At 54.2% G+C, this 22592-nt stretch overlaps 1 protein-coding gene across 2 annotated transcripts in view; it reads right to left on the bottom strand.

Annotated features, from left to right (window-relative positions):
* Positions 1-22592, bottom strand: part of FOXP4 (forkhead box P4) — a 332784-nt gene that overhangs the window by 210407 nt on the left and 99785 nt on the right. For both annotated transcript variants that reach the window (XM_069633027.1, XM_069633028.1), the window contains exon 2: positions 1570-1753. In XM_069633027.1, coding sequence (XP_069489128.1) covers positions 1570-1737 — 168 coding nt within the window. In that variant the 5' untranslated portion in view covers positions 1738-1753. The remainder of the gene's footprint in view (positions 1-1569; positions 1754-22592) is intronic.

The following is a 22592-nucleotide window of genomic DNA, read 5'->3' as shown; positions in this document are numbered from 1 at the left end:
CCAAGTGTGAGCAGCTACGGCCCTCCATCTCCCTCAATCCTGACCCAGGGCAGAGATGGAGGACATGGCAAGCGCCAAATTCTGCACTAGAAAAAGACGTCTTCTCGGCGCCTGTTGCCCCTATACTTTCATGCATTGTGGGCACCCCAGGGAAATCGGGCAGAATGGCCACCCTTTGAACACCTTCACTGCCCCTCCCGTTTCCCTTTTTTTCTGCCCACCCCAACACCCATCGCTCTTGCAACACTGTGACTCCTCCATCAGCCCTGAACCCCATCTCACACTCTGTTTGCAATATATCTGTGTTCCACGAGACGGCCCACAGCATCACCCCAAGGCAGCTTGAGCCCCCATCTTCGCACTCCTCAGGCGCCACCTTTGCCTATCCCGCCCCACTCCTCCGGGAGAGGGGTGCATCGAGAGCGCAAGATGACGAGGAGTGGACCCAGGCAGACTCCATCTTAACGGCCAGCCCCCGGGCGCATCTCTCTACAGCAGTGGCCTTGGGAGGGAGGGGCGGCCCCCTAGAGGGGGCATAAGAGATGCGGGGTGAGCGGGGCTCTTCAAAGGGGGAGTACCGTGACTGCCTTTAACAGATGTGAATTCTGGGGGCACAGCAACAATATTTGTACTCAGGTGGAGGAGGGGGGTTCAGCATAAAAAGCTTAAATACCATTGCTCTACTTTGACCCTTCCCTCCCCCTGCCTGAGAGACCCTCTGACTCAATCTGTCAACAGGGAAGGGGGCAGGAGATTGGGTAAGAAATAATGCAGAATACTCAGAGTTCAGCTTGGCCAATACTTGACTCTTCTTTTTAAAGAAGTCTTGTATTGTATCGGTCAAGACAGTCATTTGGCCAGGAAGGTGGCAGGGAGGGGTGTGTTGAGGGGGGAGGGGGGGGCCTGGCCCTTTGCCCTCCGCAGCATTGAACATGTGTCCCAGCCTCCTCGCTCCCAACTCAGTTTGTACATTACATGGAGAAGTTTCAACTGAATACAAAAGCTGGATGAAAATGCCACTACTCACTGGTCCTCAATACAATGCCCCAGATGCCAGTCCAGGCCTCAGCCCGAAGGGCAAGGGAGACTTCAGCCTCCTCCAAAGGCAGCTGTGCATGACTGCTGCCCCCGCCATTGGGGGCGCTCTCTACATCCAGGGGTGCACTACAGACCAGTATCCTACGGGTGCCCAGATCCCAGAAGAGTCAGGAATTCATGCAGATGGTCCGACCAAAGCAGAATTCTGAGCCACATAACGAGAGTGGGTGGATCTCTCACAATGCCCACACACCTAGCGACCAACACAGAAACATGAGTTCTAAAGAAACACTTCCCCAACCAGAAAACCTAGATCAAGTGACCAAACGTTCTGCCACCTTCCAAAATATAAAAGCCAGCCAATGTGAGGCGAAGGATATTGGGCTAGACATGAAGATGGGGGCCCAGAGACACCCTAACAAGACGAGTCCACGATTGCCCTCGTATTGCAGGCGTTTGGCCATCAAGGAAGGGTTGCAGTTTCCAGGAGTACAATAAGGGGGCGGGACCGTGTTCAGGGGCAGACTGTACCTGTTGCTGCTGCAAGTGAAGGAGATCCACTGGACTCATTTCTCCGTTTGTTTCACCGCTGGCACCGCCTTCCCTTACTCCGCCTCCTTCGGATTGGTTGAGATTATTGACTCCATTCTGATTGGCTGGAGAAGATCTTATTGTCTCCGATGCAGATTCAACCATCATGACGTGCTAACAACACCTAGAGGGAAACAAGGAAAGAGTGTCAATGGGGGGTCACGGCAGGTGCAGTGATTATAACACCCAAAGGGGAAACGAGAGGTCATCGACGTAGGAGTCTGAGGGGATAGCGTGAGTTCCATCACCATTGCAAACTGTATGTTGGGCACATTTAGAATGTGAGCGTTAGACCATGGCATACCTGAACTTCCCAGCCACCATCTCTTATTTGCCGATTAAGCAGAGGGTAAATTCGTACCCCCTCCATACAGAGACAGTGACATCCCTTCACTCTTCAAGGACCAGGTCTAGCAAGCCCCATCCCACATCTCAAGTAACAAGGACACCACCCAACCATCCAGAGTCAATAGACCACTCAAGGACTACCTCTTAGTTTAAGAGAAGAGACCTCATCACGGTTTTCAGGAAAGGGACTGAATAGCCTCCCGTTTAACTAATGAGAGTCCCCTCAGTGATTGACTATCACCTCTGACATCTCTCTTTTCACATGACTAGGTTGAGTGTTTGTCCGTGTCCTGTCTGTTCAGAGCCCTTAAGCCTCTGGGTCAGCGGCCCGCTATATAAGTTATTAAAGTAAAGAATTGGAGACAACACCAATCAGCAAGCACCCCCTAGTCCTCAACCACGACCAAAACCAAAGACCAGAGACCATGCACCCCTTTAGAACTAAAGTCACCACCTGGATGACCCAAGCAATCTAAAAAAGAAGGACTTGAGACAGCAGAACTAAACTGTAGAACTAAAGGCCACACCAACTGGCAAAGATCCTACAACCCCCACAACGAAGGACCAAAGCCAAGAACCAAAAACAACACTCGAGGAGGACACAACGACACCCAAGGCCAAGTACAGAAGAAAGCAAACCCCTCAAGAACTAGAGACAACAGCAAGCACCCCGAGGACCAGAGACCAGAACCGGCCTGCACAGCCGAGTGCACAACACCTCAAATTCCCAGCAGTGTACGCGAGAGAACGCCCACCATTGCGTTTCCAAATGGAGGGATATCTTCCCCAAAAAAGGGAACGATGTTTGAGAAACTCACATTTGCACTGTCTCAGCAAAAAGTCTTTGTGAATTCTGCCAGAAAGCAAAGCACCGACTACTACTAAAGGCAGGAGGTTGTGTGTAGTCTGCAACCCTGTGAATCCGTACGCGGAGGTGAACCGCGATCGCATTCGACGTTTCTATTATTGGATAACTCATAAAACTCAATGAAAGCGCTGACTACGGATTTAAAAAGAAAACATGGACCGATAGATGATGCATATAGCAAGGGGGTGGGAATTTGGTGGGACGGGGCGGCGGCGAGCGAAGGAGTGGCAATCATTCCCGCTCCTGCCCCACAGCTCCCAGCTGAAGGGTTGCGTCCTTTGTGGCACTTTCTTCATGCCTGGGACCCAGTTTTACCCCATGAACCTGACTCCTTGGAAGGGAAGTGCAACACTGAGTTTGTGGTCAGCGGTAAGTCTCATGTGTTGCTTTCCCGCCTGGCATTTTAGCAGACGCGCTCTGTGGAAACCAGTGCTTTCCTCTAAACCTGGAAAGCAGCGTTACACAAGGCGCAAACCAGTGGCCCAACAGTTGCTCACTCCCCACCAAAACAAGCATTGCCAAAGCCAAGAGGTTGGGCTATTGGGTAGGCACGGAACAGACATTTTCTAGGCACTGCCATAATGGCACCACCTGGTTTTTTGATGTGGAGTAATGAGACAACACACAACACCAGTATGTTTTAGCAAAGTTTTAGTAAGGCTGACACTATGCGGTCTTGCATTAAGCAAACACTTCTAGGTGTTAGGAGGATCGTTTAACCCCAATGAAAAAATACTTAAACCAGTGTCAAGAAGGGCGTACAAAGGATGCGTCTCTCCAGATGCCCCCTGCATCTCCGGGCGAGGAAACCCTTTAACATAACACGTTTCTGCCCCTCCAGTGAAGCCCCATTCTAACAACCAAAGTCCACTGGTGGTGGCCAACACTAGCCTCAACACTTATCCTCTAAACATCTCTGAACCCGCGCGCTAACCCAGCAGTGCAACCTCCATACTGGCCAACACAAGCGTTCATAAGTCTGTTCCTATTCTAGAAATCAAACCAACTCCAGATTCCTACCTGGGGGGCCTTCCTGGGAGGTGGGGGCATGATTCTGCCTTCTACAGGGTGCTCCGATCAACACAGCCTGTATAGGGCCTTTCAGCACTCCTTTGTTTCTCTGAACACATCAGTGTTCCTAGATTGCTCCGCGACTCTGCTTCTCTCATCAACGGGTAGCCCCCCCTAATCAGGGTGCCGGACAGCCAGCGGTTCTGGTCCCTCTTGAATTCTTCAAGAAAGTGCCTCAACCTCCATCTTCTTTGGTGCGCATGGCCCACCTAGGTCCTCTCTTCTACGTTTCAATGGTACTTGAGGCACTGCTTTACCAGAACACCTGCAGCACCACTAACAGCGAGTGAGCCGCCTCCTCCCAGGTGTGCCTCCCAGGTGTGCACGCCTCCCTGTCTATCCAGCACACCTGCAGCATCACTGACAGGGAGTGAGCCGCCTCCTCCCAGGTGTGCACGCCCCTCTGTCTATCCAGCACACCTGCAGCATCACTGACAGTGAGTGAGCCGCCTCCTCCCAGGTGTGCACGCTCCCCTCTCTATCCAGCACACCTGCAGCACCACTGACAGGGAGTGAGCCACCTCCTCCTCCCAGGTGTGCATGCCTCCCTGTCTTTCCAGCACAACTGTGGCATCACTGACAGGGAGTGAGCCGCCTCCTCCCAGATGTGCACGCTCCCCTGTCTATCCAGCGCACCTGCAGCACCACTGACAGGGAGTGAGCCACCGCCTCCTCCTAGGTGTGCACGCCTCCCTGTCTTTCAAGCACACCTGTGGGATCACTGACAGGGAGTGAGCCGCTTCCTCCCAGGTGTACCTCCCAGGTGTGCACGCCCCCCTGTCTATCCAGCACACCCGTGGCATCACTGACAGGGAGTGAGCCGCCTCCTCCCAGGTGTGCACGCCTCCCTGTCTATCCAGGACACCTGTGGCACCACTGACAGTGAGTGAGCTGCCTCCTCCCAGGTGTGCACGCCCCTCTGTCTATCCAGCACACCTGCAGCATCACTGACAGCGAGTGAGCCGCCTCCTCCCAGGTGTGCACGCCTCCCTGTCTTTCCAGCACACCTGTGGCATCACTGACAGGGAGTGAGCCGCCTCCTCCCAGGTGTACCTCCCAGGTGTGCACGCCTCCCTGTCTATCCAGCACACCTGTGGCATCACTGACAGGGAGTGAGCTGCCTCCTCCCAGGTGTACCTCCCAGGTGTGCACGCCGCCCTGTCTATCCAGGACACCAGTGCATCACTGACAGGGAGTGAGCCGCATCCTCCCAGGTGTGCACGCCTCCCTGTCTATCCAGCACACCTGTGGCATCACTGACAGGGAGTGAGCCGCCTCCTCCCAGGTGTGCACGCCTCTCTGTCTATCCAGCACACCTGTGGCATCACTGACAGGGAGTGAGCCGCCTCCTCCCAGGTGTGCCTCCCAGGTGTGTACGCCTCCCTGTCTATCCAGCACACCTGTGGCATCACTGACAGGGAGTGAGCTGCCTCCTCCCAGGTGTGCACGCCTCCCTGTCTATCCAGCACACCTGTGGCATCACTGACAGGGAGTGAGCTGCCTCCTCCAAGGTGTACCTCCCAGGTGTGCACGCCTCCCTGTCTATCCAGCACACCTGTGGCATCACTGACAGAGAGTGAGCCGCCTTCTCCCAGGTGTGCACGCCTCCCTGTCTATCCAGCACACCTGTGGCATCACTGACAGGGAGTGAGCCGCCTCCTCCCAGGTGTGCATGCCTCCCTGTCTATCCAGCACACCTGTGGCATCACTGACAGGGAGTGAGCCGTCCCCTCCCAGGTGTGCACGCCCCCCTGTCTATCCAGCACACCTGCAGCATCACTGACAGGGAGTGAGCCTCCTCCTCCCAGGTGTACACGCCTCCTTGTCTATCCAGCACACCTGAGGCATCACAGACAGGGAGTGAGCCGCCTCCTCCCAGGTGTACCTCCCAGGTGTACACGCCGCCCTGTCTATCTAGCACACCTGCAGCATCACTGACAGGGAGTGAGCCGCCTCCTCCCAGGTGTGCCTCCCATGTGTGCACGCCTCCCTGTCTATCCAGCACCAGCACACCAGCGGCATCACTGACAGGGAGTGAGCTGCCTCCTCCCAGGTGTACCTCCCAGGTGTACACGCCTCCCTGTCTATCCAGCACACCTGCAGCATCACTGACAGGGAGTGAGCCGCCTCCTCCCAGGTGTGCCTCCCATGTGTGCACGCCTCCCTGTCTATCCAGCACCAGCACACCTGTGGCATCACTGACATGGAGTGAGCTGTCTCCTCCCAGGTGTACCTCCCAGGTGTACACGCCTCCCTGTCTATCCAGCACACCTGCGGCACCACTGACAGTGAGTGAGCTGCCTCCTCCCAGGTGTACCTCCCAGGTGTGCATGCCTTCCTGTCTATCCAGCACACTTGCAGCATCACTGAGAGCGAGTGAGCCGCCTCCTCCCAGGTGTGCACGCCTCCCTGTCTATCCAGCACACCTGTGGCATCACTGACAGGGAGTGAGCCACCTCCTCCTCCCAGGTGTGCACACCTCCCTGTCTATCCAGCACACCTGTGGCATCACTGACAGGGAGTGAGCCGCCTCCTCCCAGGTGTACACGCCTCCCTGTCTATCCAGCACACCTGAGGCATCACAGACAGGGAGAGAGCCGCCTCCTCCCAGGTGTACACACCTCCCTGTCTATCCAGCACACCTGAGGCATCACTGACAGGGAGTGAGCCGCCTCCTCCCAGGTGTACCTCCCAGGTGTGCAGCCTCCCTGTCTATCCAGCACCAGCACACCTGCAGCATCACTGACAGCGGGTGAGCCGCTTCCTCCCAGGTGTGCATGCCTCTGTCTATCCAGCACACCTGCAGCATCACTGACAGTGAGGGAGCCGCCTCCTCCCAGGTGTGCACGCCTCCCTGTCAATCCAGCACACCTGCGGTATCACTGACAGGGAGTGAGCTGCCTCCTCCCAGGTGTACCTCCCAGGTGTGCACTCCTCCCTGTCTATCCAGCACCAGCACACCTGCGGCATCACTGACAGCGAGTGAGCCGTCTCCTCCCAGGTGTGCACGCCTCTCTGTCTATCCAGCACACCTGCGGCATCACTGACAGCGAGTGAGCGGCCTCCTCCCAGGTGTGCACGCCTCCCTGTCTATCCAGCACACCTGCAGCATCACTTACAGCGAGTGAGCTGCCTCTTCCCAGGTGTGCACGCCTCCCTGTATATCCAGCACACCTGCGGCATCACAGCGAGTGAGCCGCCTCCTCCCAGGTGTACACGCCTCCCTGTCTATCCAGCACAGCTGCGGCATCACTGACAGGGAGTGAGCCGCCTCCTCCCAGTGTGCCTCCCAGGTGTGCACGTCTCCCTGTCTATCCAGTATACCTGTGGCATCACTGACAGGGAGTGAGCTGCCTCCTCCCAGGTGTACCTCCCAGGTGTGCACACCTCCCTGTCTATCCAGCACACCTGCAGCAGCACTGACAGGGAGTGAGCCGCCTCCTCCCAGGTGTGCATGCCTCCCTGTCTATCCAGCACACCTGCAGCATCACTGACAGCGAGTGAGCCGCCTCCTCCCAGGTGTGCACGCCTCCCTGTCTATTCAGCGCACCTGCGGCATCACTGACAGCGAGTGAGCCTCCTCCTCCCAGGTGTGCACGCCTCCCTGTCTATCCAGCACACCTGCGGCATCACTGACAGTGAGTGAGCTGCCTCCTCCCAGGTGTACCTCCCAGGTGTGCACGCCTCCCTGTCTTTCCAGCACACCTGTGGCATCACTGACAGGGAGTGAGCCGACTCCTCCCAGGTGTGCAGCCCCCCTGTCTATCCAGCACACCTGTGGCATCACTGACAGGGAGTGAGCGCCTCCTCCCAGGTGTGCACGCCTCCCTGTGTATCCAGCACACCTGCGGCATCACTGACAGGGAGTGAGCTGCCTCCTCCCAGGTGTGCCTCCCATGTGTGCACGCCTCCCTGTCTATCCAGCACACCTGCAGCATCACTGACAGCGAGTGAGCCACCTCCTCCCAGGTGTGTACGCCTCCCTGTCTTTCCAACACACCTGCGGCATCACTGACAGGGAGTGAGCTGTCTCCTCCCAGGTGTGCCTCTCAGGTGTTCACGCCTCCCCGTCTATCCAGCACACCTGTGGCATCACTGACAGGGAGTGAGCCGCCTCCTCCCAGGTGTGCCTCCCAGGTGTGCACGCCTCCCTGCCTATCCAGCACATCTGCGGCATCACTAACAGGGAGTGAGCTGCCTCCTCCCAGGTGTGCCTCCCAGGTGTGCACACCTCCCTGTCTATCCAGCACACCTGCATCATCACTGACAGCGAGTGAGCCGCCTCCTCCCAGGTGTGCACGCCTCCCTGTCTGTCCAGCACACCTGCGACATCACTGTCAGGGAGTGAGCCTCCTCCTCCTCCCAGGTGTGCACGCCTCCCTGTCTATCCAGCACACCTGTGGCATCCCTGACAGGGAGTGAGCCGCCTCCTCCCAGGTGTGCCTCCTAGGTGTGCCCGCCTCCCTGTCTATCCAGCACACCTGCAGCATCATTGACGGGGAGTGAGCCGCCTCCTCCCAGGTGTGCACGCCTCCCTGTCTATCCAGCACACTTGCAGCATCACTGACAGGGAGTTAGCCGCCTCCTCCCAGGTGTACCTCCCAGGTGTGCACGCCTCCCTGTCTATCCAGCACACCTGCGGCATCCCTGACAGGGAGTGAGCCCCCTCCTCCCAGGTGTGCCTCCCAGGTGTGCACGCCTCCCTGTCTATCCACTACATCTGCGGCATCACTGACAGGGAGTGAGCCACCTCCTCCCAGGTGTACCTCCCAGATGTGCACGCCTCCCTGTCTATCCAGCACACCTGCGGCATCCCTGACAGCGAGTGAGCCGCCTCTTCCCAGGTGTGCACGCCTCCCTGTCTATCCAGCACACCTGCAGCATCACAGCGAGTGAGCCGCCTCCTCCCAGGTGTACACGCCTCCCTGTCTATCCAGCATAGCTGCGGCATCACTGACAGGGAGTGAGCCGCCTCCTCCCAGTGTGCCTCCCAGGTGTGCACGTCTCCCTGTCTATCCAGCATACCTGCGGCATCACTGACAGGGAGTGAGCTGCCTCCTCTCAGGTGTACCTCCCAGGTGTGCACACCTCCCTGTCTATCCAGCACACCTGCAGCATCACTGACAGGGAGTGAGCCGCCTCCTCCCAGGTGTGCCTGCCTCCCTGTCTATCCAGCACACCTGCAGCATCACTGACAGCGAGTGAGCCGCCTCCTCCCAGGTGTGCACACCTCCCTGTCTATTCAGCACACCTGCGGCATCACTGACAGCGAGTGAGCCTCCTCCTCCCAGGTGTGCACGCCTCCCTGTCTATCCAGCACACCTGCGGCATCACTGACAGCGAGTGAGCTGCCTCCTCCCAGGTGTACCTCCCATGTGTGCACGCCTCCCTGTCTTTCCAGCACACCTGTGGCATCACTGACAGGGAATGAGCCACCTCCTCCCAGGTGTGCACGCCTCCCTGTCTATCCAGCAATCCTGTGGCATCACTGACAGGGAGTGAGCCGCCTCCTCCCTGGTGTGCAAGCCTCCCTGTCTATCCAGCACACCTGCGGCATCACTGACAGGGAGTGAGCTGCCTCCTCCCAGGTGTGCCTCCCATGTGTGCACGCCTCCCTGTCTATCCAGCACACCTGCAGCATCACTGACAGCGAGTGAGCCACCTCCTCCCAGGTGTGTACGCCTCCCTGTCTTTCCAACACACCTGCGGCATCACTGACAGGGAGTGAGCTGCCTCCTCCCAGGTGTGCCTCCCAGGTGTTCACGCCTCCCCGTCTATCCAGCACACCTGTGGCATCACTAACAGGGAGTGAGCCGCCTCCTCCCAGGAGTGCCTCCCAGGTGTGCATGCCTCTCTGCCTATCCAGCACACCTGCGGCATCACTGACAGGGAGTGAGCTGCCTCCTCCCAGGTGTGCCTCCCAGGTGTGCACACCTCCCTGTCTATCCAGCACACCTGCATCATCACTGACAGCGAGTGAGCCGCCTCCTCCCAGGTGTGCACGTCTCCCTGTCTGTCCAGCACACCTGCGACATCACTGACAGGGAGTGAGCCTCCTCCTCCTCCCAGGTGTGCACACCTCCCTGTCTATCCAGCACACCTGCAGCATCACTGACAGGGAGTGAGCCGCCTCCTACCTCCCAGGTGTGCACGCCTCCATGTCTATCCAGCACACCTGCGGCATCCCTGACAGGGAGTGAGCCGCCTCCTCCCAGGTGTGTCTCCTAGGTGTGCCCGCCTCCCTGTCTATCCAGCACACCTGCAGCATCACTGACAGGGAGTGAGCCGCCTCCTACCTCCCAGGTGTGCACGCCTCCATGTCTATCCAGCACACCTGCGGCATCCCTGACAGGGAGTGAGCCGCCTCCTCCCAGGTGTGCCTCCTAGGTGTGCCCGCCTCCCTGTCTATCCAGCACACCTGCAGCATCACTGACAGGGAGTGAGCCGCCTCCTCCCAGGTGTGCCTCCCAGGTGTGCACACCTCCTGTCTATCCACTACACCTGCGGCATCACTGACAGGGAGTGAGCTGCCTCCTCCCAGGTGTACCTCCCAGGTGTGCACGCCTCCCTGTCTATCCAGCACACTTGCGGCATCCCTGACAGGGAGTGAGCTGCCTCCTCCCAGGTGTGCCTCCCAGGTGTGCACGCCTCCCTGTCTATCCACTACACCTGCGGCATCACTGACAGGGAGTGAGCCGCCTCCTCCCAGGTGTACCTCCCAGGTGTGCACGCCCCCCTGTCTATCCGGCACACCTGCAGCATCACTGACAGGGAGTGAGCCGCCTCCTCCCAGGTGTGCCTCCCAGGTGTGCACGCCTCCCTGTCTATCCGGCACACCTGTGGCATCACTGACAGGGAGTGAGCTGCCTCCTCCCAGGTGTGCCTCCCAGTTGTGCACGCCTCCCTGTCTATCCAGCACACATGCAGCATCACTGACAAGGAGTGAGCCGCCTCCTGCCAGGTGTGCCTCCCAGGTGTGCACGCCTCCCTGTCTATCCGGCACACCTGTGGCATCCCTGACAGGGAGTGAGCCGCCTCCTTCCAGGTGTGCCTCCCAGGTGTGCACGCCTCCTGTCTATCCACTACACCTGCGGCATCACTGACAGGGAGTGAGCTGCCTCCTCCCAGGTGTGCACGCCTCCCTGTCTATCCGGCACACCTGTGGCATCACTGACAGGGAGTGAGCCGCCTCCTCCCAGGTGTGCACGCCTCCCTGTCTATCCAGCACACCTGCAGCATCACTGACAGGGAGTGAGCCGCCTCCTCCCAGGTGTGCCTCCCAGGTGTGCACGCCTCCCTGTCTATCCGGCACACCTGCAGCATCACTGACAGGGAGTGAGCCGCCTGCTCCCAGGTGTGCCTCCCAGGTGTGCACGCCTCCCTGTCTATCCGGCACACCTGTGGCATCACTGACAGGGAGTGAGCCGCCTCCTCCCAGGTGTGCACGCCTCCCTGTCTATCCAGCACACCTGCAGCATCACTGACAGGGAGTGAGCCGCCTCCTCCCAGGTGTGCCTCCCAGGTGTGCACGCCTCCCTGTCTATCCGGCACACCTGCAGCATCACTGACAGGGAGTGAGCCGCCTGCTCCCAGGTGTGCCTCCCAGGTGTGCACGCCTCCCTGTCTATCCGGCACACCTGTGGCATCACTGACAGGGAGTGAGCCGCCTCCTCCCAGGTGTGCCTCCCAGGTGTGCACGCCTCCCTGTCTATCCGGCACACCTGCAGCATCACTGACAGGGAGTGAGCCGCCTCCTCCCAGGTGTGCCTCCCAGGTGTGCACGCCTCCCTGTCTATCCGGCACACCTGCTTCCTTCCAGTCTTCGCTCCTCGTTGCCGCAGCTCTTTCTCTTAGTGGCTCTTCAGTATGTAATGGCTCTGCCTATTGAGCAGAGATGACATACTTGACACGAGGCATCACACATCTGTCCAGCGTGTCTCGTGCTCATTCCTAGTCTGGGGACTGTGTACCTTAGTACAAACCACCCAGGCTTCCAAAGGCAAGAACCAATCCTCTCCTAGATTGCAACGGCGGCCAATCCTACTCACTGTGGATCACCACCTCCCAGTCCAACAGTTTGCAATGTATTCGTCTGTAATCCAGTGGCTTAAAGTCCACTCGACTATCCACAGTTGGCCAGCCAGCCCTTTCTCCACAGACTAACACCTGTCTTTAGACAGGGGTGAAAAGGTCAAGGTTCGATCCACTAGCCAGGTATTAAAAATAAGTCACTTGCTCCCTCAGTTCTCCATGTGTGCACAGCTCACTGCGTCCTCGCCAAAAGTCAATGATGACTCACCAATGACTGGCGGTGAGTGCACATTTTGAGGCCCGTTTAGCTCGTCTCCTCCTACTGACCCAAACACTTGTCAGCCCAACCCCCATTGGCAGTTCACTTCGTGGGTCTGATGTTTAAAGCCCACCACTCTTGATTACTGACCAGCAAAGGGGAGGGGGCACTGGGAACGGTAAAGAGGGCAGTAGCATACCTAAGAAGAACCCTGAGCAGTGGGCAGAGTTTGCCTACCAGCTGTCCCAACAAATCACGAGGAAAAGGCTGTGATAGTGTCGATCTTCAAGAAGGGCGATAGAACGAATCAAAAAACTACCGTCCTATCACCCGTCTTGATATCCTGGGAAAACTTGTTGCTGCTCTGATATTGAATCACCTACCGAAATGCGCAAATGAAACGGGAGTCTTGGACCCCCGCCAGACGGGTAGGAACCACCCCAATCCCTTTCTGCTGAACCTCCTGAAAATGCAGGCAAAGAAAGCAAACATTCAAATCTATGTAGCCTTCGTGGATTTAGAACAGGCGTTTGATGGAGTAAGTAGGGAGAGGTTGTGGAAAAAACTGGAGGGGCTGCGGTGTCCGCCTCGCGTGCTACAATCTATAAAGGAATTATACTCGGTAACATCTGTGCAGGTCTGATTGAATATGCACAGGGGCCATCTAAAGAAATCAAGAGATATCGAGGGCTCAAGCAGGGCTGCCTTTTAGCACCAGTCCTGTTCAATTTGTACTTGTCGGACTTAGCAGAATATCAGGCTCAAGTCATAGCCTTCCCCCCTAAAATTATTGGAACCCAAATACCTTGTGTCCTTTATGCTGATGACCTGATCTTGATTGATAAAACCTTGATAGGCTTACAAAGAAGACTGACACGCCTACAAACATATATCAGGAGCAAAGATTTATGAACCAACACAAAATATTCGAAAGTAATGATTCTAAATGCAGATAGGGGGACCCAAATGTTTATATTTAAATGGAGACAGAATGTTTGGAGAGTATGAAGACCTTCAGGTACCTGGTCGTGTGTGTGAATCAGGGCACGATTGAGACTCCATGGGGCCTGGGTTTGAGAATAAAGGCCAAAAACTTGGCCGCGCAGGGTCTGGCCTTACATAATAGATATGGTAGATTCTCAATGGTTCCTATTGTGACCTTCTACATCATGAAAGGAATCCCGATTTTGTCATACGGAGCAGAGTCTGGACTAAATTTCCCCTGGAATCCTGGGAAACTTTAGAGGGAATTTTTTGGAAGAAGTTTCTGCGACTCCCAAGGGGACTTCAATGGCTCTGATTAGATTTGAATCAGGGCTACAGTCTCTTTACTCAGTGAGCCCTTGGAAGTCGGTTACAGTATTCCGAAAATCCCTCCTAGCCAATTTATCTCCACCTTTGAAAATGCTAGGATCACTACCAGGAAAAGGCCTGGGGTGACCTTAGGATTCCTGGAAAGAGAAATTTACCAAATGTCTAATAAACCTGAATGCGACACTAGAAGACCCAATTGTCAATCCAATGGGAGTAGAAGCTACATTTTATCGAGATGACTGGATATCAACCCAAGACAAAAGGAACTCAAATAGTCCAATGAGTGGTTATAATGGAGAATGTAGAGCCCCGAGATCTAAGATGACCGTGCAGAAGAAATAGAGAACAATTCATGAGAATATGTCTAAACCTCTATTTAACTAAGGAGGGGCTGGGAGCTGGAAGGCAAAGAGAGATATGAAATGTTATGAAGGATTTGTGGTCAACAAGACTCTGTAGAGGCTCCGAAGCACATAATAGTTTATTGTAGAGGTTTGATGGTCCAGAGAACTCAACACATGGGAAGATGTGTGAAGACAGTGGAGTCATTGTCAGCAGAGGACTGGTGGAATAGTTCCTTATTGGGAGAAAATCCATTACTCGTCTTCGCTTTGGTAAAATTCACCAATAACACTTTTGATGTCGACATGAAACGGTCATAGGGAGGAAATTAAGAACTGGATACATTTTGGAAAGGATTCTGGTGTCCTGCAGGATCTAAGGTGGGGCTTGGTTCCAATTCCGATGGAACAATAAAAAGGCCCGTGGAAGGAGTAAGGAAGGGAGGAGGTTGGGCGTCGAGGGGGAGTGGATCATTTGCTTTTTCTATTCAATGCTGATCCACATTTTGGAATTTTACTTTTTTTTTTTTACAAAATGTGATGTGGTGACATCATATTGAGAAAATGACAATGTATATAGAAACGGAAATGAAATAAGATAACATTGTTAAAGGTTTAAAATAAAACCAATAAAAGAAAAAGTTGAATGGTGGCTGTGTGGCTTTGGCAGTGATGACACGAGGGCCTGCCAATGGGGGAAGGGCGGAGCTGTGTTGCATGCAAAGCCCCCATCCTCCATCCAGCCTTCTTGGGCCTTGTTAGAGGGTCTTGCCGGACCCGGGAAGCGCATTGGCGCAAAGGACAGTGGTTGGACGGTGCTGTGCAAAGGTGGTGAGCTGGAGTTGCCACCTGGCGTCCGTCCTGCCACTGAAGCGGGGGTACCCCGAAGTCTGTCTGTGGGTCAGTGGAGATGTGGGGTGGCGGCGCACCTGCTCTTTTGTCCACTTGCATAGGCCGGGATATCCTACAGATATTCAGAGGGAGGGGTGAGCAGGGGGGGCTCCTCGCCAATTACTTTTGCCCTCAGGCCAAAGGCAACGGGGTATCCCGCCTGCAGGAGAGGAGGGTGCAGGCACCGGGCATTGCCGTGTAGGCATTAGCCAGGGGCATTCGGCACATAAACAGCTGCTGCCAGTGGTTACAGTCAACAGACCTTCTCTCAAACCCGACACTAACCTTACACAACCCCTAGAGACACGGCCCTTTGAACAGGCCTGGCACCTGGGTAGGCAGCACCTTGACGGACTTGGCGTGCAGCGGTGGCAAGGCATTGGCCCAAGGCAGAGCTTGATGGTCTGGGCAGTAAATCTGCCCCCCCCCCCATTGAAGGTACAGGCTAAGGAGGAAGGCGTCTGGAGGTGTTGGCACTGGGCTGGAGGCATAGTAGCCCAGCAGGAGTTTGTGGAGAGCAGGGGGCTCTGTTTAAGCACCCCTCACCCTTGAATGCTCACTCTATCTGGGGTTTTTTGGCTAGAGGCGGGGCAATACCCCTATGCCACTGTCAAGGAAGCCGTTTTAGACGGTTGGCCCTTGCGCAGTCTGCCTGGAAAGGCACCCACTGGCACCGATCAAGTCAACAGAGGGAAGACTACTCAGTAATTCCTCCGGGGTTGGCAAACTTCGTTTCTTCCCGTTCGGGTCCCACGTTTTCTTACCCTGATGATTTAACCCGAGACTAACTTTGGTCTTTCTAGCAGATGTCCCCTTTGCCCCCCTGACACTGGGTCACCTGGCAGCCCCTCAAGGTGACACAGGAGCTCCAGCTTCCCCTGGGTCCTGGGTGGGTTATGCCCACTGTGCACGGTCTCGCTGGGATCTGTTCTGTGCATGTTTGGTGGGGTCCTGAATGTGCTATGCTCTCCTGCACAGTGTCTGAGTTGGGCTTTGATCTCCTCTTCTTTCATTTGTGGGGTTCTTGGTAGGGCTCTGTTCCCCTGTTCAAGAAGAGTCTCAACTAGGCCATACTCCCCCCCCGTGCAGGGTCTCGGCTGAGCCCTGATCCCCCATGCAGGGTCTCGGCTGAGCCCTGATCTCCCGTGCAGGGTCTCGGCTGATCCCTGATCTCCCGTGCAGGGTCTCGGCTGATCCCTGATCTCCCGTGCAGGGTCTCGGCTGATCCCTATTCTCCTATACAGGGTCTCGGCTGATCCCTGATCCCCCATGCAGGGTCTTGGCTGAGCCCTGATCCACCATGCAGGGTCTTGGCTGAGCCCTGATCCCCATGCAGGGCCTCGGCTGAGCCCAGATCCCCCATGCAGGATCTCAGCCGATCCCTCCTCTCCTGTGAAGGGTCTCAGCTGAGGACTGATCTCCCATGCAGGGCCTCGGCTGAGCCCCGATCTCCCATGCAGGGTCTTGGCTGATCCCTAATCTCCTATGTAGGGTCTCGGCTGAGCCCTGATCCCCCATGCAGGGTCTCGGCTGAGCCCTGATCTCCCGTGCAGGGTCTCGGCTGAGCCCTGATCTCCCGTGCAGGGTCTCGGCTGATCCCTATTCTCCTATACAGGGTCTCGGCTGAGCCCTGATCCCCCATGCAGGATCTCGGCTGATCCCTAATCTCCTATACAGGGACTTGGCTGAGCCCTGATCCACCATGCAGGGTCTTGGCTGAGCCCTGATCCACCATGCAGGGTCTTGGCTGAGCCCTGATCCACCATGCAGGGTCTTGGCTGAGCCCTGATCCCCATGCAGGGCCTCGGCTGAGTCCAGATCCCCCATGCAGGATCTCAGCCGATCCCTCCTCTCCTGTGAAGGGTCTCAGCTGAGGACTGATCTCCCATGCAGGGTCTTGGCTGATCCCTAATCTCCTATATAGGGTCTCAGCTGAGCCCTGATCCCCCATGCAGGGTCTCGGCTGATCCCTATTCTCCTATACAGGGTCTCAGCTGAGCCCTGATCCCCCATGCAGGGTCTCGGCTGATCCCTAATCTACTATACAGGGTCTCGGCTGATCCCTGATCCCCCATGCAGGGTTTCGGCTGATCCCTAATCTCCTATACAGGGTCTCGGTTGAGCCCTGATCTCCCGTGCAGGGCCTCGGCTGATCCCTAATCTCCTATACGGGGTCTCGGCTGAGCCCTGATCTCCTGTGCAGGGTCTCGGCTGAGCCCTCCTCTCCTATGCAGGGTCTCAGCTGAGGACTGATCTCCCATGCAAGGTCTCAGCTAAGCCCTGATCTCCCGTGCAGGGTCTCAGCTGAGGACTGATCTCCCATGCAAGGTCTCAGCTAAGCCCTGATCTCCCGTGCAGGGGCTCGGCTGAGCACTGATCCCCCATGCAAGGTTTCAGCTGATCCCTATTCTCCTACAGAGGGTCTCGGCTGAGACCTGATCTCCCGTGTAGGATCTCGGCTGATCCTAATCTCCTATACAGGGTCTCGGCTGAGCTTTGATCTCCCATGCAGGGTCTCAGCTGATCCCTAATCTCCTATTCAGGGTCTCGGCTGATCTTTAATCTCCTATATAGGGTCTCGGCTGAGCCCTGATACCCCATGAAGAGTCTCGGCTGATCCCTAATCTCCTATACGGCTGTGCCCTGATCTCCTGTGCAGGGTCTCGGCCGAGCCCTGATCTCCCGTGCAGGGTCTCAGCTGAGCCCTGCTCTTCCGTGCATTGTGTTGGAACTGCGTAAAGCGTGCTGTGAATGTACACGGCGCTGCAAGGTCTCAGATCCGTTCTGTCCCCCCCCCCCCCCTGCAGGGTCACGGGTTGGTTCAGCCCAGCCCCGCTGCTTATTCACTTCTTTGCCGCCCTCCTAAACGGTGCAGAGAGCAGGCCTGCCTGCCTGCCTGCCCGCCCGCCCGCCTGCCTTATTTTCTCTGCCCAGGAGAAGAGAGGGGCCCTTTGTTCTGTGCTGATAACAAACACACCTGGGCCTGTGGCAGGATGCAGAGCCCGGCCTCGCAGACCAGTGGACTTTGCACTCCTCAGAGAGCAGCAGCGCAGATACTTTCCCCAGCACCCCCCCCCCCCCACCCCCCACCCAATGCCCTAAAGGGGGAGTGCCCAATAGTAGCCTGCAATCCAAACACATCGTGGGCCAGCCCCTCATCATCAAGGGGAGCAGGGGGTGGGGCAGTGCCCTGTCCAGGCTGGCAGCCAGCTGTTTGGAGTTGCAGCGGTCTGCTCAGATATAGGGGAGCTGTGCCGCAACCCAGCAGTCTCTCTTTGGGTCTGGGTAACACTTTATTGGGGGTCACAGACACTCCCAACCTGGTACTGCCCCCCCAGAGAGCCCAATGAACACAAGTCGCCTTGCGTCTCAAATCAACCCTGTGCCCCTGGATAGCCTAGAGTGCGGCGGCTCACAGGTCATATGCCCCACACAGTTCTGTTAATGCCCGAAGTTCTGACCAGCCTGCTACTTCAGTGCTGGGGGCCACGCGGAGCTTTGCCAATGCCCCCGGTCCCGAGCACAGTTTTTATTTGCGGGAGCGTAGAGGACTAATACAGACACCCTGCATACAGAGAGTGCCGGCTGCAACCCCGCAGCCCACAGAAACCTGCAGTCTGTCCTTGCATGGCAGCCCCGGGCTAAGGACAGATGCGCACCACTTCCCACTGGCAGATGGGCCAGTCAGCCCCAAAGGTCAAGTGTGGCCAGCTTTCACGGTAATACAGTCATCATGCCAAGCCGAACATTGTACCCTGTGAACTTGGCCTTCACGTGGCCCGTGCGAATGGCACACATGCGAGTGTGTGTGGCATATGCACCAGTCTTGTACACCAATAGTGAAACCCTGCTCCGCAAAGGCAATTCTTCTCAAACATTACAATGCCATGTTCCATTTTGGCAAGGGAATGAAGGATCCAGGCCACTTTTTTTTCCAAAATAGAAGGAAGGAGAGAAGGTGCAAGACAATTTTGATTTTTTTGGTAGATTTCCTGCAGTATCAACAGGTGTGATGATCCATGTTTCAATTAGAAAAGGGGGCACATGTTTTATAAAGAGTGCGATGATTAGATTTCTGTCGCCGATTGCAGCAGTTATTTATCACTGACAACTTTCTCGAAAGTACCATTGGTCTATGCTAAAAATCCCCAAGGGGAGCACGCAACAGGTTGAACATGTTTCAGCGTAAAAAAGCAGCGGGCCTTCAGCACAACGACATACAAATAACACAGTGCTAAAAACAATGCAATACCAGCGTTATGGAGCATTACAGAGTGCAAAAGGGATCCAGAGGAATTGGTCTGAGAGGTACCGGCAAGATACATGTGGAAAAAGCTTCCATGCGAACGGAACTGATCAACTAAAGTGAAACGATCTTCGGGGTCCAGAGCAAACGTGTGTGATTCAATGTAAGGATCGAAGACCTCCTCAAACTAAGTGGAGACCACAAAGTAGATCTTGTGCTGGATAGGGATTGTGGGGTGTAATCAAAGGCCCCCAAACCAACGGAACTGAAGGGCCATGTTAAAAAGGCCTACCTGTCATTAGCAAAGGAAAAACAACACTTTTATACACAAAGGAAGGGGAATTCAAAGGTCCCTTTCACATGAAAAACAGGATTTTAAAACACTGACAGCAAAACAGGTTTGCATGTGTGTTTGCAAGTTAAAGCAAGACGTGAGAAAAATGTTCCCCTGCCAACATAAAGATGTCAGGGAACAGAGATGGTGTGTGTGTGGCCAAAAAGTAATGTGTATTATGATTCACATGCAAAATACCAGAAAACATTTAAAAAGAAAAGCCCACTTGGTTGCCATGCAAAGTCCCTATAGGCCCTGGCAGACTATGTGGGTGTCTTTCTGCAGTGGAAATCCAGAGAAAACTAAACAAAAATGCAATCCACGTGCAGATTGGAAAAGCACATCACATTACTGGCTGAGAAACAAATGCAGCATTTTCACCGAAAGTGCCATCCATCAAAAGGTGGCGCACTGTGACAATCCAGACCCACTTTTCAGCACAAAAAGTGGTGTGAACACAGGGGCTACATTCAAGGCTGATCTCTGGAAAGAAAGAAATACAGGAAAATAGAAGCTTTTCATATTAAAAGATGGTCCCCTTCAGATTAGAAGACAGGATGCCAGATGTCTGCAGTGGGGATCTCGGTGTGGCAAATGCATCCCCCATTAACAATCTGTACCCTACACCTCAAATATCAAAGGGACTAAAAATTTACCGGGGCCCAGAGAGGCAAATGGTGCGGAGACAGGGGGCCTCCAATTTGCATATCCCAAAGATTTGCTATTGATTTAAAAGGACCATTATCATTTAAGTCTTTTTCTCAGCAACCATGAGTCGTACTTTCTTGATTGATGTGTCATTTTTAGATAATTTTCAGGTGACTTTGTTGATATAAAATTCATCCACCTGCGATTTAGGGAATTGTAATGGCAAGCTAACATGTGTTCCTAGTGACTTTTTACATGTCCCAAATGCGAGAATTGGTGTGCTGATAAAATTAGGAATGTGATGAATAAATTGCATGTTCCTAACGATTATGTTTTTTGTAAAAACAGTGGAAAATTGCCAAAAGGCTGTGCAACATGGTGCTTACCCGGCTGTTTTATTAAAATCTCCCCTGATTAGCTGAATCAGAAAATGTATTTATTATGGCAGTTACTAGTAAATCACAAAGATTTTGGCACATAACTAGTTTTTGCCAAAAATTGGACATGAGAACAAATGGGGATTGCAAATGAAAGCTGCCATATGTTTGCTCCAGTCTCCTGAGCCAATCCTTAGAGAGGGGATAGATTTGGCACGATAAGGGTAACTGTTCAATCCTATTTACGAGAACTCTTGTAGGGTACTCCCCCAAGATTGTAAACTTGATGGTGTCATTTCTTCTAAATAAACTGGATGCACTATGAGGAAGGGAGCGAGCTGCTGAAACTTACCATCTGACCGCCACAAGGAATCATCAAAGGAAATTGCATCTGGGTGGAGCTGTCTATTGCTAGGAAGGCCTGACTGGACCCTATGTTGAAGAGCTGGGGACCATCCTTGATGGTGAAGTGACCAGACCCCAGCCTTGCCTTTCCTGAGGGCCCTGACATGCATGCAGCTTGCTTTCCTGAACTTTAAACAGAGGTTTTCTAAGTAGAAGTGATCCCATTCCAACCAAAAGGTGGGGGATCTGCTACTTTTAAATCCCTTACCTTTACAGCGGAGGGGTGGGGGGGCAACACTGTGTAGATCCATAGCCTACTTAACTGAAAATAGTAATGTAATTAATTCTCCTTGGCAGAACACCAGGGTGTGATTTTTGTTAAAATTCAAAATTATCAAAGCTCTTTCCTGCTGTGCCGTAAAAACTATAGACTGTAACTTAATTGGGTGATCCAATGTGTCCTGTTGACCCCGACTTCTTTAGGAAGAGGGGTGCCCTTGTCCCTAAACTAAAAAAATCCATAAACGGCCAACTTCCCCAACACAGGCCTTTAAGAGGGTGTCTGAAATCCCAAATTCTCACATCATCCCAATTTTGACCATCCAGCTTCTCCAACACATGCCTTTAAGTGGAGGGGGGGTCTGAAATCCAAATCATCCCAATTTTTCTATCCGAAGGGCGGGGGGTCTGAAAAATGAACCGCTAAATCACCCTGTATTTATTTTAAAGCTAAAGTGTGGATGAAATAATAATTGCCATATGCATTTGCACAAATTTACAAAACAAAAATGCTGGCCTTTTAAGCGTGCACAAAAAACGAAATTGCACAGCTTTGCATACGTAGTTGTTTTTGTTTATTAATCAGTTTCATTATTTCTTGAAGTGAAATTTGTAGAAATTAAAGAGTTGTGATTTGTGTTCTTTTCAACCCACTTTTGTTATTTATTCATGTTGAGAGCATTTTATCGTGTTGTGCTACGGATAAAGTGGTGTTCGACATTTTAGTGCAATTTTTTTTCATACCTAATTCAAATGAATACAAACATATTTCCTGTACTCCGGCCTGGTTCTTGGCTCATTGGTAGCTCAGGGGGGTGACCAAGGGGCTTGATATGCGTCTGAAGTAGGGCTGAAGAAAAGAATCGGTTAGTTTGTTGCGCAACACCTTGAGTGGGGAGGAAAGGAGCTCCCCGTGTTGAGGGTCGTCTCTCAATAAGCCGTTACTGGATAAAGCCAGTCTCTTCCAATATTCCAGAACTAGGAGTGTTTGCGGAGTAATGATTTACGAAGAGACGAGCGCGAGCAATCTCACGGCTCACATTTCTCACCAATGGCAACTGCGGCTTCAGGCAATTCTACGGCAAAGGGACACACATGGGAAGACATTGCGACAGTGCGGTTTCCTTATGCTGGTGCAGAGAATTCAGCATAGCAGCACCCTGCCAACACCTCTGCGCCATGCTACTTTTACCAACACAGCACCTTTTTTTTTTTAAAGAATCGTAATAAGTTAGTAAGGTCCTGGGAAGCAGCTTTCTCGATATCAGTCAAGGCCGCAGTTTATGGCGTCGTCTTTGGTAAAAAGCGACCCTGTCTATACTCGGTGCACTTCCCCACGCAGTGACAACATGGCCAATATATTCCAGGGCAGACAAAGCCGCAATAAGCGACGTAATGCGTGTGTGCTGCACCAATGGAGGGCCAGCACTACGGCTGACGTGGTCCATAAGGCTTGATGCCGGAAGGCATTTCAGCCTTGGACCATGCCAGCCGTAGTACGATTCCAGCGTTCCAGCTTACCTGCCGCTTACCTGCCTTCCAGCACGTCTCCGGTAAGTGGTCTGTGTGTGTTTGTGTGTCGGGTTTGTTTTGCTTTATGTTTGTGTGTGT

Source organism: Ambystoma mexicanum, chromosome 13 (assembly GCF_040938575.1).
Source record: "Ambystoma mexicanum isolate Mex_15411 chromosome 13, UKY_AmexF1_1, whole genome shotgun sequence".
NCBI lineage: Eukaryota > Metazoa > Chordata > Amphibia > Caudata > Ambystomatidae > Ambystoma > Ambystoma mexicanum.
This window is presented reverse-complemented; position numbering and strand designations above follow the sequence as displayed.